Consider the following 16,641-nt stretch of genomic DNA (forward strand, 5'->3'; position numbering starts at 1 on the left):
TGAGCCAGGAATGTGGCAACAGTGGCCGTGATGCCAATGAAGAGGTTGATGACGATGAGGAAGACATAGGCAGAGCTGGGCACCTCGAACCAGAAGGAGGCAGGGTACATGATGGGGGTGATGGACCAGCTGGAAAGGTGAGTGGCAAGAGTGCATGTCAGCGTGGCAGGAGAGGGACCAGGCAGTGCCAACCATTGAGCCTTGGGATCGCCCATCTCCCACCCCCGTCCTCCCTGGGCTCTCCCACCCCAGCCCTCACAGCCTACCAGCTACAGGAGCTGCAGAATATCAGCCAGATGGGCAGCCCCAAGGCCAGATCCTGCCCGCATAGGCACCATGCAGATGGGGCATTGGAGGGACCCACCAGTGCATCCTGACCACCCCTCTGAGCAACGTACCCGTAGAGCAGGAAGAGGGAAAGGACGGCGGGGAAGTTGGTGGGAGAGGTGTATGCCGGGAGGTCAAATACAAACAGGATGATGATGCAGCATGTGGCTGGCACCAGGTAGTTCAGCTGGAGAAGACAGAAACTTCTGTAACTATCCACCCACCCACCTGGCCCTGGGGGCTTGGCCGGTGGGGTCATGCGCCCTGCTCACCATGTCCCACACATAGTTGGCCAACCAGTAGATGACGGGGTCGCAGCCACTCACAAACTGTAGGTGTTTGGCCTTGGTGGCCTTTTCAGCCACCAGGAACACCACAAAGCTGGCTGGCACAAAGGACATGGCCACGATGATGAAGATGGCAATCACCACGTCTGTGCCTTGCAGGCTGCATGGAGAGCAAGGAGGAGAGCAGGAACCCTGTCACCCTCAGCTGCCCAGGGTGCTGTCCTGGAACAGTTGCTGTGCACAGGGCAGGGAACAGCACAGGGACCCCCACATCACAGCTACCCAGTGTGTGTCCCCACAGCCTGCACGGCAGAAAAAAAAAACCCTGCAAACCACAGTGAGGAGCTCCCTCCCTTCCACGCAACGGCCACCCTCTGTAAAAACCACTCCCTGGACCTACAGGTAATCCAGGGACAGGCTGGCACTCGTCTTGTTCATGGGGTGGTTGGTGACTGTGATGCCTGCAGAAAGGTCCAAGAACAAACACAGGAGTGTTAAAGGTGGATCAGGGCAGAAAAATCTTGCCCCCAGCCTGCCTGGTCCTAGCTCTGAGTTGGAGAACAGATTTCCTCCTTGCAGCTCAGCAGGAGCGGAGCTGTCTGAAGCAACCGAGCACCTTGAGGCCAAGCCCTCCTACACCAGCTCGAAGAGAGCGTCCTCGGACATGTCACAAGCCTAGGTGCCTTCAGGCAGCACTTTGGGATGTTCTGCTCCAGCCTAAGACCCCAGAGAGATCTGCCTAGCCCCGATCTCATAGCCAAGGTGTGTGACCCCCTGCTCCAACTGGGCACTAGCCTGCTTGGTCCAAGGGGGGACATTGCACTTTAGAGCCTGGTTGGACCATGCCCTAAAGCTGTTCCTGACATGCTTCTGCCCTTAAACACCTCCAGGTCCTCACCATAGGCAGCAGGGTTGCCTTTGCTCTTGGGCAAGTTGGCTCGCAGGATGGCATTGTTGAGAGCATTGAGGTAGGTGGGCATGCTGTGGTAGCCCTTGTTGTTGTAGAAGACCTGGAGGAGCAGAGAAGAGTGGTGGGAGGCAGCAAGACAGCTGGGCCTATGGCAAATGTACTGGAAAGAAGGGATGGGACAGGATGAGATGGCAAGGAGGGGATGGGACAGCCACAGGGCAGGCTTCCTGTGCTCCCAGCTGTGGGGAGGGCAGGCCACTGCTGACCATGCTGGGCGTGGAAACTGCTAAGCACCCCATGGCATGAGAGCCCCACCAGATTCCTCATTTGAAAGCACTGCTGCAGAGCTGTGGGTGAGGGGTCCCTGCCGTGCAGGCAGTGCTCCTTTCTCCTCCCCACCATGGCTGCCACTGCCCACCCATCTCCCAGCCGCCATGGGGCGCAGTGCAGTCCCACCTGGGCCGTTCTCCGGACAGCGATCTTGCGCACCGTGGCAGGGGCCTTGGCCCCGAAGGAGGCCGGAATGGATTTCTGGACGTTGCCAAAGGTGAGTGCCCCATACCTGCGAGCCAAGGCACAACTGAGAAGCTGTGACTGCTCTGCCCCACCTCCAGGAGCACGGCCATGCTCAAGCATGCTCCTGGCTCCCACCAGTGCCCTGGGCAGGTGTCCCCAAGACCCCGGGCCCCCACCCCTGCTCCACGGCACAGGGCAGACCCTCACAACCTCCCCTCTTGCCTATGCAGCCGGAAGCGGTCTGAAGTGTAGAGCAGATACTCAGAGACGTTGCGGCCTGTGATGTCTGCGAGGATGTCCCCCGTCACCACCTTCATCTGCGGCTCATGGACAATGCGGGGCAGGGCAGGGGCTGAGGTCACGGTCTCTGAGGAGCAGAGAGGGCAGCTTACAGCCAGGCTCCTGCCTGCCCCAGCTGCCTGTGACAATGTGGGGGCGAGAGGCCGAGGCGAGGGGTCCTGCCCGGGCAGGGAAGGTTGCTCTGCCCTACAGCCAGAGCCTGGTCTGTGAGAGGGCTTTTGTGTCCTGGTGACTGAGAGGGACCAAGAGATGGATGTGGGGAAAAATTCTGGGGGGACAGAAGCTGTTCAGAGAGGGGACATGAAGTGTGGCTGGAGAAGGCAATGACTAGGGACCATGGCCCAGCAAGGGTGACATAAGGCTGGCCACAGGGCTCTTGATGGTGTCGCCATCCCAGGGAGCTCCACCGGCACTGCCAGGGCTGAATGGGGAGCGGTGCTCCAGGGCCAGCACTGGTGCTGAGCCAGAAGTTCAGCCCAGTAATGCGATGTTCTGCTGTGGCGAGGCCAAACTGGTAGGCACTGCCAGGGGTCCGTGGAGCTGCTTCTACAGGGGAGATACATCATCTCCCTCCTAGAGATGAATCCAAGGCCCAGATACACTCAAGCACCAAGGGCAGGTGATACCTTTGATGGTGGAGGAGAAGGTTGTGGAGTTCCAGGCACGGAACAGGTCCTCATCCACTGAGATGGGGTAGTCGGAGGGAGCTGGGGATGGAGGCGGTGGCACAAAGTTGGAGAGTGGCAGGCCCTGGGTGAAGGAGTCGATGCACATGGCATCAAAGTACTTGGCCGCCAGCATCTTGGACTCATTGCTGTTGAGATTGAGGGTCTGCATGGGCTGGTCCAGTGTGTTGTTGAAGGCCGTCTTGAGTACACAGGTGGCCCCCACGCCAGAGGGCAGGTGGAAGGTGTTCACCAGCTGCTGGGGGCTGGCATCAGGAGACAGCCTGATGCTGCAGGGAGAGGAGCAGGTGAGGAGGAGCAAGGAGCAGGAGACATGGATCTCACCACCTTGGCCATCTTCTGCTGGGACTTCCCCAAGGCCTCAGCACTTACGGCTGAATAGGCATGACTGAACGGGCACACACAGCTGAGCTGCCAGCATTAGGGCTGACACCTCTCCCAGAGACACCCTGGGGAGGATGGAGGCTGCTTTCTGCAAGGGGACGTGGCACCAGCCAGGCTCTGCCACAAGCCTGAGCCAGCCCTGGGTCCAGCCCCGCTGTGAGCTGCCTTCCCTGCTGCCCCCCATCGCAGACCCAGGAATGGAGACAGGGATGGGGACGGGGAACGGGAGGCTGGTCACCAGTGAGTGGTGGCTCTCACCGGTACTCATGCCGCTCCTCGTTGGCGTAAGGAATGAAGTTGCCCTTTGGCTGGGTGTAGTTGTGGTACTGTGATGGTGAGAGGATGAGGGGTGGCAGGTCACCTGTGGGGACAAGGACAGAACCCATTCACACCTGCAGCACCATCACGCACAGGCAGACTGGCCAAGCGCCTGCAAGCCTTGTCCTCGTCCTCCCCCCAGCCAGTGTCCCCACCAGACACATTGAGGCAGGCAGAAAGGGCTACCAGTAGCCCTCAGCATGCAGGTCGGTGGCTCGCACGTACCTATTTCGGGCACAGAGAGCGCCACTGTCATGGCCACGCAGACGAAGAAGGCAGGCAGGAGGATCTGTGAGAAGAGGGCCTTGGTGTTGCGTTTGGCGCAGTGGAAGCGTTTGACAATCAGCCCATGGAACTGGCGCAGCTTCAGCCATGAGCCCTCCAGCTTGAAGCTCCCCTGCCCATCCAGGTCGCGGTCCTCTGCCTCCACCTCCGCCTCTTGCTCTGGGAAGAGAGAAGGATGTCACCTCCCCAGTATGGTCGCTTCCGCAATCATCTTGGCCCCCAGGGAGCTGAGCCAGGCACTGAGCCAGGCACAGCCACCCCGAGGGACAGGGCGGCACCCAACCCTGATGGCCACTGAGCCATGGCAGCACTGCGGCATGAAGCAAGGCAGCTGGCTGGCATGTTCCTCTTGGCCCAAAATAGGAAATTTAGACAAGAGTTTTTAAAAAACAAGCTAAATTGGTGCTTTTTGGCAGACTCCCCCAATTTTTCCATCGGTTCTCCCAGCTGGTGAGAGGTCAGCGCAGTCAGAACAGGGGGATGAGACATGGGTGGGGGCATGCAGTGAGGCAGCGGGCGCAGGGCTGGGGCTCAGGGAGCTCTGCTGCAGGACTGTCTCGGCTCTGCCTCCCACAACCCAAATCCCAACGTTCAGAGGAGGCCTAGCTGGGGAGGCAGGGTGGCGCATCCCTGAATTAATCACGACAAGAGCTGCCAGGATAACCCAGAAAAGGATTTATGAATAAAACAGCAGCCTCTGGGCGCATGCCTGCATCCTCCATCCTCCAGCAATCCCAGCAGTTGAGCAGGGAGAGCCCCAAGCACAAGTCAGGGCACGGAGGGCAAAGCCACCAGCTGGAAGACAACTGAGGGCCAAGAGGAAACAACCCGATCAGGTACCAGCGTGAGGAGCGAGCATGTTAGTGGGGTCGGTCTGCAGGGTGGCACTTGTGGGATCTGAGGGAGGCAAAGGGCAGAGCTGCGTCCACACCGGCTGGCTCTGGGTCTCAGCATGGGAGCCCCCCCACCACGCGACCAGTTTGGGGGTGCAAACTGGTGGAAGCATCCATTCCCAGCCCTCCCATCCAGGCTGCAGTTCTCTGGGCGCAGCATCGGCAGATGCATCATCACACCCACCGCGGGGTCTCGCCCCAGGAGGCATAGCCCCCCATCCCTGGCACAGCCGCCTGCCCAGGCCAGGGCCAGCTCTGCCCTGCCTGGGTGCAGGGATGGGCGCTGCCACTGCCCCAGCCACCCTCCATGACTCAGCCGAGCACCTCCCCTGGCCCCTGCCGCTGGCCGGGCACCGGCGGCACGAACCTTGCAGACTGATGTTATCGGGGTCCTGCTGGTTATCAAACAGGGGTGCGTAATCCCCAAAGAATTCGGAATAAGCCCCACCTTCATCGCCCCGCACAGAGCCCACCGAGGAGGCTGAGTGCAGGGATGCCTGTGACTGCGCCAGCTTGGAGCAGGTCACCAGGTTGCTGAGCTCGACCTCAGGCTTCTCCGGCATGGCTGCTTCAGCAAGGGGCTCCCCATTGGCCTCAGGCTTTGGGCCCAGCTCAGGGGCAGGTGGCCGCAGGGCATCCTTCTTGGACTCCTTCATGTCTGGAAGGAGAAGGGGAGTTGCCACTGACCATGCTACCCTTCGCCTCCGTGTAGCACGGAGCAGGGACTGATCTGCTCTGGAAACCTGTAGTGAAGCAGAGGCTGGCTGCCCTTGCCTGGCATGGGCTCTGCTGGAGACGACTCCTTCCCTTGGGAAAGGAGAGTCCTGCAGCCACGCGCAAGCAGAGAGGAGCCGTGAAGCCCACACCAAGGCACAGAGCCCCTCACCAGTTCCAGCACCACTATGTGCCCCCCTGCCGCCCGTACCCACGTCGCTATTCTCCAGAGACTGGTCCTCCTCAGAAACCTTCAGGAAGACTTCCTCAAGTGTGGTGTCCATCAGCCCGAAACTGGTGAGGTCCAGCTCCTCCAGGCTCTGTTCCAAGTGCTGTGGAGGCAAAGCGTGGTGTGAGGAGGGCAGGATGTGCCCACAGTGCCATGGCCCCCTGCGACCACCTGCCTGCCCACCCCACCAGCCCCCACGAGCACCTGGAAGAGCCTCTCAAAGCAGCCCTTCTTGACGGCCTCACTGGGAAGGATGTAGGAAAGCTCGGTGTTGGTGTCCGAGATGAGGAGACAGGAGGCCACGTATTTCTTGATGAACTGGGAGACACGGGGCTCGGAGCAGGGGCTGACAGAGGAGTGGGCCAGGGGGCTGTGTGGCTGGCCTGGCTCTGCGGCAGAGGAGCAGCATCGGTTGGTCACCTTTCACGCAGCCTCCCACCAGGACCCACTAAGTCCACACTACACCCCAGCACTGCAGATGCTCCTGCAGCCTCCATCACAGGGTGCTGGAAGCTTCCCAGCTGCCCTGCCTGGCCTGGAGACAGCGCTCTGCACCACAGCCTGTACTGGACATCTTGGTGGTCAGCCCACAGGCCAGACAGAACCAGCACCTGGAGGCAAATGCCACTACGCAGGGTCTAAGCTGGGCCCCAGATGGGAGAAATCAAGGCTGAGCAATGCCACCACCTACACCCCTACCCCATCCCCCTCCGCCCTCCACATGGCCTAAGGAGACTCGGGGTGGGAGCACTTGGGTGTTGACCTCTCGTTGCTTTCCTGGGCTGAAGAAGGGCTGGTCCTATTTACTCCTTTAAACATGGAGTCCCGCTGTCCCCCAGACCTGTGCCATTCCTGGTGTCTGACTGCTTCTTCACCACCGTCAGCTTGTAGCCGTCGCCGTAGCTGCTCTTGAGGAAAAGCGGAGAGCCGCAGCACTTGAGCTTGCCATGGGAGATGATGGCGATGCGGTCACCCAGTAGGTCTGCCTCGTCCATGTGGTGCGTGGAGAGCAGGATGGTCCTCCCTGACAGTGGCACAGAGCCTCATCAGAGAGGCCAGGGCCACCGCAGCCAGAGGAGCAATGCTGGGCTCTGCCCACCTCCGCTCACCTGGCTTGTACTTGAGAATTAGGTCCCAGATGGCCCTGCGTGCATACGGGTCCACGCCAGCCGTGGGCTCATCCAAGATCACGGCCCGCGACCCGCCCACGAATGCAATGGCCACCGACAGCTTCCTCTTCATGCCCCCTGAGAGGGTCTGCACCAGAGAGTGGCGCTTGTTGGAGAGCTCCAGGTCCTCAATCATCCTGGGGACAGAGCAGAAGCACCAGGGATGCTAGGGGAGCCGTACCAGCGCCCAGTGCCTACAGGGAGCATGTGATGCCTCTTCCCCAAGTGGTACTTATGGCTCTCAGCCACTGGGACAGCCCAGCTGCAGCCAGGCTACAGAAGCATCTTCTGCTGATATCACAGCCTGATACCCCAAGCTTTGGAAAACACTTGGTGGCGTTGGTCCAGAGGACACCTCTGCTCCCAGATCACCCACCACAGCACAGCCAGCAGGAAAAGGACCCACTCACGCAAAAGGCACGGATGGGGCAAAAGGACCTGGGGGGGTGCCTACTTGTCCATCTCCTTGCGGATCTCCTCCTCCGCCATGCTCTTGAGCTGTGAGTAGAACCAGAGGTGCTCCTCCACCGTCAGCCTGTCAAAGAGCACATTGTGCTGCGGACACATGCCCAGGTTCTTCCGGATCTCATCCATCTCTGTCCGGATATCGTGGCCGTAGATGGTAGCGGAGCCCGAGGTCGGAGGGAACAAGCCGGTGAGGATGGACCTGGATGGATGGAGAAAGGCAACAATGTGAGGGACCTCCTATTCCTCCGTCTGGTCCCAATCCCAACCATCACCTCCAGGAGCATCTGCTGGGCCCCAGGCAGAGCAATGTCAGGGCTAGGCCATGCACCTGCTGCCTGTCTCCCTTTTGTGCAACCTGCACATCCACACTGCTGCCCCCTGGGCATGGCACCAGATGTCACAGGGCCCTGCAAGGACATCACGCAGCACCTTCCCCACTCACTGCAGCTGGCCAGAAGGATATGGCACCTGTCTGCCCTGATGAGCACTCACATAGTGGTGGTTTTGCCCGCGCCGTTGTGCCCCAGAAAGGACACCACCTGGTTCTCGTAGAGGTTGAGGCTCAACTTGTTCAGCGCCAGCTTCTTGTCTGTCTTGTAGACCTTGGTGAGCTTGTCAATGCAGACGACCAAGGGGAGGTGGGTTGGCTCCTCCTCGATGCCCCGGGTCTCCTCTGCCGTGAAAGTGGGATGGTGAAGAGCCCGAGGGCTGGCAGGGAGGCCAGGCTTGGAGCAGGGCTCCCCAGGGGATGAACCTCCCCTCCTTCTTCCCGTAGTGCCTGTGCTGGCTTGTAGCCCCTTCCCCTCTGCTTCTCACCAGCTTCCTCCCTCCCGCACCATGGGTGGCAGCAGTGCCTGGCCCAGGATCATGCCCTGAGAAGGGCACAGAGGACACACAGGGGTCCATGCAGGACCCTGCAGCAGAGCCAGGGCCATCCCTGTGCCAAACCATACCACCCCTATCCATCCTCACCCAGCCTCCGGCTCTCCATGGCGCAGGCCTGATCCTCCTCCATGATGCTGAGGCGAGTGGTGCGGGACCACGGCCAGGTCCACTCCCAGGTCTCCACTCGCCCGTTGCCCAGCCAGTAGGACTTCTGGAAGGGGAAGTACCAGGGCCGCGGCAAGCCGAACATGCCTGCAAGCACAACCTCTATGGATTCAGGGCCAGCCCTACACCCACGTCCGTGCAGAAGCCAGTCGAGGGCCAGGGCAGAGCTTGGCGCAGGTAAGGGCATGGGCATGGGGTTTTCCCAGCTCAGGGACGTCACTGTGGGGTGGAGGCTGCAAGCGCCCTGGCCAGCTGTGCTCAGGGTGACACTGCTGTGCTATGCAAGGAAGCAAAGTTCTTTGAGCCTTTGAGCCAGGTTGGGCCTGGCTCACGCTTCAGCTCTACTAGGAAAGTAAAAGCAAAGGAAGCAGGTGAGACTCCTTCCCAGGTGGACAATGAAGAGGAACAGTGTTCCAGCCATGGACGTATTGTTTTGTTACAGTTGTCCAGTGAACTGGAGTTCCCAACAGAACACAGGCAGGGGATCCTGAAAGCATGTTGTGCCAAATCCCACCATGTCAGGGCTGAGCACCACCAGGGGCTAGCAGCGTACCCAGCAAGGAGGCTCCTGTAAGATCAGAGATGCCCTCATACCCCACTGCCCGCACGTACCTGGGTGCACAGCCTCAATGTACCACGTGAGCACCCCATACACCACAGCATCCACTATCAGCATCATCATGGACAGCAGGAGGTTGAAGTCATCTCCTTCCACAGGCGACTGGCTGAAGGTGTGCCACTGGATGCCCACACCGGCCACCTCATACAGTGCAAAGTACTTGGACCCCAGCCCAAAGGCTGTGGTGGACATGAGGGACTGCGGAGAGGTGGAGGGAAGGAGACATCAGTGGAAACCACAGGCCACCTCTGGATGAACAGGTTGGGGTGAATTCCTACCCAGTGCTGCCCACCCAGCCCCGTGGAGATGGTCCCTGCCCTGGGAGGCACCAAACCTTCTGGAGATGCCTCCAAAGCCCCATGGGGAGTTGGTTCAGGCAGACGTTTGCCCAGGGCTTGGTGACAGCTTGGTGGCCTGTGTACTGGACATGGAGTGCCTGGAGCAAACCTGGGGCCAAGCACCTCCCCAGCAGCTGCAGCCAACTCACCGCAATGCACTTCTCAAAGGCTGTGATCTTGTCATGCGCCACCTCCTCCCTGATGGCCACGTACATGTAGGGCACGTAGCTGAGGAAATAGATGATGCCACCACAGGCAGAGGCCAGCTTGGCCTTGGAGTAGAGCACCGACACCAGGAAGCTGAGGGGAGGACAGCATCACCTTGGATCCTACCCCACCAGAGCTTTCCCCACACCATCTGATTTTGATGGTGTTAGGGTGATAAATTGGCCCCTCAAATCACCTGGCTGGGGGGACTTGTGCCCCTCCACCAGCCCTTGCCCACACAGCTGCACGCACCCCTGCCCCGTGGCACAAGGACTCTGGCACTGCCCGTGCCCCCTCACCCCACAGACCAGGACCATGCAGCTCACCAGAACATGATGGTGGCCACTGCATAGATGGCGAGAAAGAGCCAGATGATGAGGACGTCGCTGTGCATCAGGACCTTGCCATACTTCAGGATGGCGGTGAGCGCTGTGACCGAGATGGAGAGCTGGATGAAGCCAGTGATGAACCAAGCCACCCAATGCACTGCGTTGTTCAAGCCCATCATCTTCATCACCTGTGAAGCCAACGCTGCTCAGCAGGGCTGTCTCCTACCCTGCCCATCCCTGCTGCCTCACTCGCTGGGGCTGGGAGATGGGCCGCACCGAGGGGTCTCCAGAGGCTGCTGGGAGCAGGCAGGCCACAGCACCCTGTGCCAGGTTGCCAACAGGCTCAGCTCCCTCCAGTGCTGGGCAGAGTTTGTGCTGGGGACACTCAGAAGGACCAGCTTAGCACAGGGATGTGGGATCTGCACCCACCCCAGCTTACACAGCCTGGAGACATGGGGAAGGTGCCCAGGGATGCAGCACAGAACTTAACAGCTCAGAGATGCCAGTCCTCCCCAGGAATCTCTCCTGCCATCCCCACCTCTTTCAGGCGATGCTCCTTCTCTGTCACAATGTGCTGGATCATCATGGCCACTGAGTAGACCCAGGAGATCACCATGCACAGGGGCATCATGTGCTCAATGACAAAGAGGAAACTGGTGGGGTAAAGGAAGAGAGGGGAGAGGTCGTTGGTGGCACCACTGCAGAGACCCAGAGAGACCCTGGGGCACTAGGGAAGTGGAAGGGCTCTCCCACCACCCGGGGACAACCAGCCCTCCAGTCCAGCAGCTCCTTAGTGCCCTGAAAGAGTTTCTCCAACGAGCCCACAGGACAATCTAGTGTCCTGGCTGTCAGGTCCTGGCAGGCAGGTGGGCAGCAGCCATGGGATCAGCCCAGTGCCCTGCCTACCCTGGTGTGGACAGGGCCCTATCCACCCTCCTGCCCTGGAGGGCTGGTAGCTCTGGGACTTCTCCAGGTGCTTCCTCCAGACCACTGTATTCAATAACCACCAACAGATCCATGTGCCATCTATTTGCCACACTCTCTTTCTCCCCAAATTTTTCAGCCTCCAAGACACCTCGCAGCCCTGAGTTCCTCGCTTCAGCTGCAAACTGGGCACAAAATCCTTCCCCTGATTGCCTAGCCTGGTGGTCCAAGGAACAGGGCTTAACTGGTTGCTCATCACTCCCAATATCACCAACCTCTCTCAGGCCCCCAGACTTGTTCCCTTTTCCCAGCTGAAGTGTCCTAGCCTGAAAATGGGAAGAGGGAAGGTGCTGCCCCTGCCCACACAGGTGTTACTCACTCGTCCCGGGTATAACATGGGTACGGGAACATCTGCACATAGTTGCCAGGCTCAACCACATCATGGCCAACAAATGTGTTGATGAGGGCACGCTCCATCATGTCTGGGGAGGAAGAGAGGCCAAGCTGAGCAGGCAGTGTGGGCAGGGGCCAGGTTCATGGGCAGCTGTGGCAGGGAGCTGGCACTCACCCTGGATCCAGACGAAGCCATAGAGAAAGTAGAAACGGCCGCCGGTGTTGGGGCCGGGCCGCCAGTAAGCCCGCCGTATCTCATTGGTCTTCTCCGTGAAGCTGGAGTTCTGCCGGATCTTGTACATGACGTGTGGGGGCAGTGAGCCATCCCTGTTGGTCTGGAAGATGACGCCTGCGGGCAGTGGGAGAGGCCTGCTGGCATCACAGGAGATGGCCACACCGGCCGGACCGCAGTGACAGGCAGGGGCATGGAGTGCGTCAGTGTGTCCCAAGGACCAAGGGCATCACAAGGGCCGCCACGGATGAGGAGGGTGGGCATGGCCCTGGCATGGGATGTGAGGGCATGTGGACAGCATGCAGCAGTGGTGGGAGAGCCAGGACAGCAGCAGGGTGCTGTGCCCGGCAGGGCTCAGCCAGGGGCAGAGGATGGGTACCACGAGATGCTCGGTCTGCTCATCCACCCAAAGCATGCACCAAGGGAGCCATGTCCCAAAGCCAGTGGCCCCAGCCCAGGGCAAAGCTGGAGAAGGACATGGCTTCAGGGGGCCCAGCAAAGGGGATGGTTCCCAGGGACATACTGGCAAAGACCGTGACATTGTCCTGGTAGGCCTGGTTCAGCGTGTAGTTGACGATGCTCTCTTCATCTGGGAAGCCTTTGAAGATGTCCACGCTGACCTAGTGGAGGGGAAGGCCAGTAAGACCTCACTGCCCCTGATGGGCCTAACACACAGTCCCTGCATACAGTGCAGCATCTGCCACCCACAGCCACCCTGCAAGCCCTTGGAGTCAACAGTGGAGGACACACCTCCACTGTTGACAACTACCCCAAAGCTCTTGACACTGCAGAAACCACTATCTCCTCTAGGGCTCCCATCCCATGGCCTTAGGGGACCTGACCCCTCTTGAGCCCCACAGAGCCTCAGCTGTGGGCAGTGGGTGCCACTCCAGCACCCATGTTCCCACAGGCAGGCACAAACTCACCTTGGCCATGAAGTGGACCCAGCCGCAGGCGGCATTATCAATGGTGTCCAGCTGCTGGAGCAGGACGCTGGCGTTGGGCAGGGAGAAGTTGCCGCTGAGGAAGTTGTGAAGAACATCGCTGTCTGAGACATTCAAGATCTCTGGATGTTTGTGGAGGTCAGCGGTGAACTGGGTCACAGAGGGAAACACAGGAGGGAGAAGCTGGGGTATGCCAAGCCTCTCAGCCCCTTGCCCTCCCCATGAACACAGACAGGACCCAATGTTCCTCCTGGGAATGGAGGGACAGCATCCACCCGGCACAGGGAACCAGCCTGGTCCTAGCAAGAGCAGGGTGGGCACTCAGGAGCACCTGAGAGCTTCTCATGAAGAAGCTATGAGGTGCCTGGGGGCAGAACACCCCCTTCCAACCTCCAGGGCAGTAAAGCCCAGGCAGACTTGGTCCCCACCGCACTATCCTACCTGCTGGAGCCAGCGGATGCGCCTTTGCAGCCTGCCCTCCTCCAGGTAGGCACGGATCTCGGGGGAGATGTTCAGCCATGCCTTGGCATAGTGGGTGACGTTGCCCACAAAGGCGAAAGTCTCATTGGCCTGGTGGGGAGGAAGGTCACACCGTGGAAAGAGGCACCCCTGCAGAGTGGGGCTGGTGGGAGAGGAAGGACAGGGGTCCCAGTCTCTGCACCCTTACCTTCAGGATGACCTTGTCCACTTCAGTGCCCACTGGTGCATACAGGATTTTGGGGTTGCTGGTCATCAGATGCACGAGGAGGCCCAGGTTTCGCTGCTCCTTGCTGGTGAAGCCCAGTGAGCTCATGTTGCCCTGCTTCAGCGCCTCAGGCTCGATTGTCCTGCAAAGAGGGCTCAGGCTACCAACCGCTCCAGCCCCAGCACCCCTCACTGCAGGTAGCCCCCACCCCTGCCCAGGAGGGGATTTCACACCAACTCCTGTGTCAGCACAGTGCTGCCCAGCACAGGAAGCTTCCCCGGCTGCAGCACAAGGATGTGGTGGAGCATCCATCTCCCAGATGCTCATCAAGGCATGACCAGGGCCCTTGACTGCTGGCAGAGGCTGGGTGGGCTCTCCCACATCCCTGTCCCAACCAGAGAGCACCTATATCCAGCCCTCTCCAGCCCCCAGGGTTCCTACCGGTTGTTGCCACAGAGGATGGGCTGCAGCCCAGCCCAGAGCTGCACGAATGCTGAGAACTGTCCCTGGGGGTTTTCACTGCCGGCCGGGTCCCCGCCAGCACCCTCCTCCTCCGTCGTGGTGTTGCCAGACGTGGTGTTGGCACCAGCCCAGCCAGTGCTGTTGGCAGTGGGCAGCGGGGCCTTGCTGGTGCAGGCTCCCCTAGGCAGCAGTCTGGCCAGCGCCGAGAGAATGTCTACATCACGGAGAACCTTCTCCATCTCCACCAGGTCCTCCAGGAGGATCCGGAGGCGGTGCTGGGCAGCCGTGCTGTTCACCTCATCCAGTTTCAGCTGTGAGGACAAGCAGGCAACGGGTTACCCATCGATGGGGCAACAGAGCCCTGCTCACCAGCAGGAGGGCGACCAAGGGGGCCCCAAGCAGCGCGGCACGTCCGCTTTAGTGGTTAAAAGGTTGGAGCTGTGCCCAGCTGGCACCCCAGACTCACTGCCGTGCATCCATGACTATCAGGCAGTGGGAGTGCAGGCAAATGCCGGCAGGGCCTTGTTAGGGTACACGAGATGTCCCACAGGGAGGAAGGGTGGTCCTCTGTGACCGCAAGGGACATGTAAGACTTGGGTGGGATGAGGAGGGGGACGTCAGAGCCAGCCTTGAGGAGCTGTGCCACCAGGGACATTGCCAGTCCCATGTGAGGTAAAAGGGTGACCAGGAGGGACTGGGTCATGTCACAGAGCCCCCTGTCCCCACACATCCCCTGGCGAGTACAGAAACCCTGCCCAGGACTTGTCCCTGTCCCACAGCCAGTGGGAGGCCCATCCCACAGCCTCAATCTCACCCTGCTGACGATCTTGGGGGTGTCCAGCTGGTCCCGGAGCTCAGCGGCCAGCTGGGCGAAGCGCTCCCGGCGGGCGGCGCCGGCGGGCCTGCAGGCCTGCTCCAGCACCGGCCCGGTGAAGAGGACACCCTACAGGGCAGGGAGCCATGGGGATGCAGCCCCAGATGCAGGGGCACGGCAGTGGTGCCCACTCTGGCAAAGCAGCTGCCCACATGACCCGGTTCACCACACGAGGTGCTCACCTCCATCTCAGTGATGAAGGCCTGGGGGTTGTCGGAGGTGGTGGGTGCCGGGGAGGTACTGGCGAGGCCCAGGGCCTGGGAGAGCAGGCGGAGCAGCGCTGGCCGGCGCGGGGCTGCCGCCGGGTCCCGCAGTGCCCTGTGGACCAGTCCTTCCCGCAGGTTCCTCCAGCCACTGGGGAGACTCTTCTGCAAGAGGACCAACTTGTGGTGGGGTGGCTGGTGGTGCAGGGGTTCCCCTGAGCCCACCCTCGTGCGTCCCCCCAAGCACACGTGAACAGCCCCACAGCACCCATGTCTATGGTCTCCATGGGGAGAGGAAGAATAGGGGATGTGCAGATGGGGGGAGCATGGGTCCCCTGCACCCCAGCCACAGGAGGGAACAATATCCCCCCATCCCTCCACAGCCATTGTCCAGGCGGTGCCATCACCCATTGCGATGCGAAACAGAGGCACAGGCACTGGTGTGGAAGCACTGGGGGAACTGGTGGCAGCACCGGGATAGGACCCAGCGATCCCTGGGTGCTGCTCTGGCCACCTGACAGCATCCCATCACATCCCCTCTGCCGGGATGGACACCCCCAGGTTGCCCTGTGGTGGGACATGCACGGGACACACAGGATGACCTCTGCCCCACCACGTCCCCTCCTCACCGCTCCTCACCTCCAGCTGCGTCATCTTCTCACCAGGGCCAAACCCATCCCACAGGTCTCGTTCATGGGTCTCATCGAGTACCAAAGGAAAGGAACCGAAAAACAGGCGGTACACCTGCACCGGGGACAGGAGTGGGGCTGCCAGGTGTGCCGAGAAGGGAAGCACCCATTTGCCCAGCAATGCCTCGGCATTGGGTGGCAGGGTAGGATGAGTCCTGGCCAGGTGCCCGCTGACCTCCACCCTGCAGATCTGGTGGTCAGGGCTTAGTATGGATCAGGACGTGCCCATTCGCTGGGGCAATGTGGACCAATAGCAAAGCTGGCCCTGCAGGGTTGTGCTGTCACCCACCTCCTGCAGTTTGTCACCCACCTCCCAAAGGCTGTTACACACCTTCCACAGGTTGTCACCCACATCCTGTGGGTCACCACCCACCTCCTGCAGGTTGTCACCCACCTCCTGAAGGCCGTCACCCACCTCCTGAAGGCTGTCACCCACCTCCCGCATATCGATGCTGGAGCCCAGGAGGAACTCGGCCGTGCTGTTGGGGAGGGACAGGTTCTGTGTCAGGAAGCGGTGCAGCTCGCCCTGGTCCTTGGCTGCCCACGCCAACGTGAAGCTGGATCCTGGCAAGGAGCAAGGCAGGGGCATCAGAGCAGCCTGCCAGTGTTGGGGACATAGCACAGTCCCACGCAGGGACATATCACAGCTAGCCCTGCCTGGCACACAGCTACATGGGACAGTGGCAGGGCACTGTCACATGCCACCACATCGCTGGGTGCCTGGCAGGTGGGCACCTCCATCCCTGCCTGTGCAGGCAGTGAGGCACAGGCAGGACACAGCCTACCTGGTCGGTTGTTGAAGTGGGTCTCCATGGAGCTGGGCTCACTGCTGCTGAGTGCCTCCAGGCGCTGGCGCAGTGACTCCAGCTCCTCCTCCAGCCCCGGGTGCTGCGAGTCGAAGAGGCTGCTCTGCTCCACCACTTCGCTGAGGTGCTCCAGGAGCTGCGTCACCCTGCAAGAGCCCAGCACCACTGTGGCTTCAGGGGCAGGGGGATGGAGACACCCTCCACAGAGCTCTGGTGGGAACAAGCTCCTCGGGTGCATGGGGCAGCAGCGCTGCCTGCCATGTGGCACCGCTGCCCCAGGAGATGCCCTTGCCTGCGCACTGATTCCACCATGCCAGGGGCACAGAGGAGAGCCCCAGCTCCTCAATGTGTCCCTGAGGGCCACCTCCATCCTCCTCCCAGCACCAGGCACCCAGGGGCC

General features: G+C 60.7%; 1 protein-coding gene across 1 annotated transcript in view; it reads right to left on the reverse strand.

Annotated features, from left to right (window-relative positions):
• ABCA2 (ATP-binding cassette, sub-family A (ABC1), member 2) overlaps positions 1-16,641 on the reverse strand; it is a 28,961-nt gene that overhangs the window by 5,717 nt on the left and 6,603 nt on the right. Inside the window, 34 exon segments of the mRNA XM_009890297.1 lie at positions 14-129; positions 399-514; positions 600-774; positions 1,015-1,075; positions 1,513-1,624; positions 1,981-2,086; positions 2,263-2,407; positions 2,967-3,295; positions 3,669-3,771; positions 3,954-4,172; positions 5,355-5,564; positions 5,832-5,952; positions 6,054-6,238; positions 6,691-6,873; positions 6,959-7,155; positions 7,473-7,685; positions 7,979-8,159; positions 8,459-8,623; positions 9,149-9,353; positions 9,643-9,793; positions 10,027-10,217; positions 10,568-10,682; positions 11,333-11,435; positions 11,522-11,695; positions 12,102-12,198; positions 12,505-12,672; positions 12,964-13,092; positions 13,190-13,349; positions 13,649-13,980; positions 14,484-14,628; positions 14,727-14,911; positions 15,386-15,490; positions 15,872-15,999; positions 16,221-16,387. Coding sequence (XP_009888599.1) covers positions 14-129; positions 399-514; positions 600-774; positions 1,015-1,075; positions 1,513-1,624; positions 1,981-2,086; positions 2,263-2,407; positions 2,967-3,295; positions 3,669-3,771; positions 3,954-4,172; positions 5,355-5,564; positions 5,832-5,952; positions 6,054-6,238; positions 6,691-6,873; positions 6,959-7,155; positions 7,473-7,685; positions 7,979-8,159; positions 8,459-8,623; positions 9,149-9,353; positions 9,643-9,793; positions 10,027-10,217; positions 10,568-10,682; positions 11,333-11,435; positions 11,522-11,695; positions 12,102-12,198; positions 12,505-12,672; positions 12,964-13,092; positions 13,190-13,349; positions 13,649-13,980; positions 14,484-14,628; positions 14,727-14,911; positions 15,386-15,490; positions 15,872-15,999; positions 16,221-16,387 — 5,492 coding nt within the window.

The sequence above is a fragment of the Charadrius vociferus genome, unplaced genomic scaffold (genome assembly GCF_000708025.1).
Source record: "Charadrius vociferus isolate BGI_N301 unplaced genomic scaffold, ASM70802v2 scaffold398, whole genome shotgun sequence".
NCBI lineage: Eukaryota > Metazoa > Chordata > Aves > Charadriiformes > Charadriidae > Charadrius > Charadrius vociferus.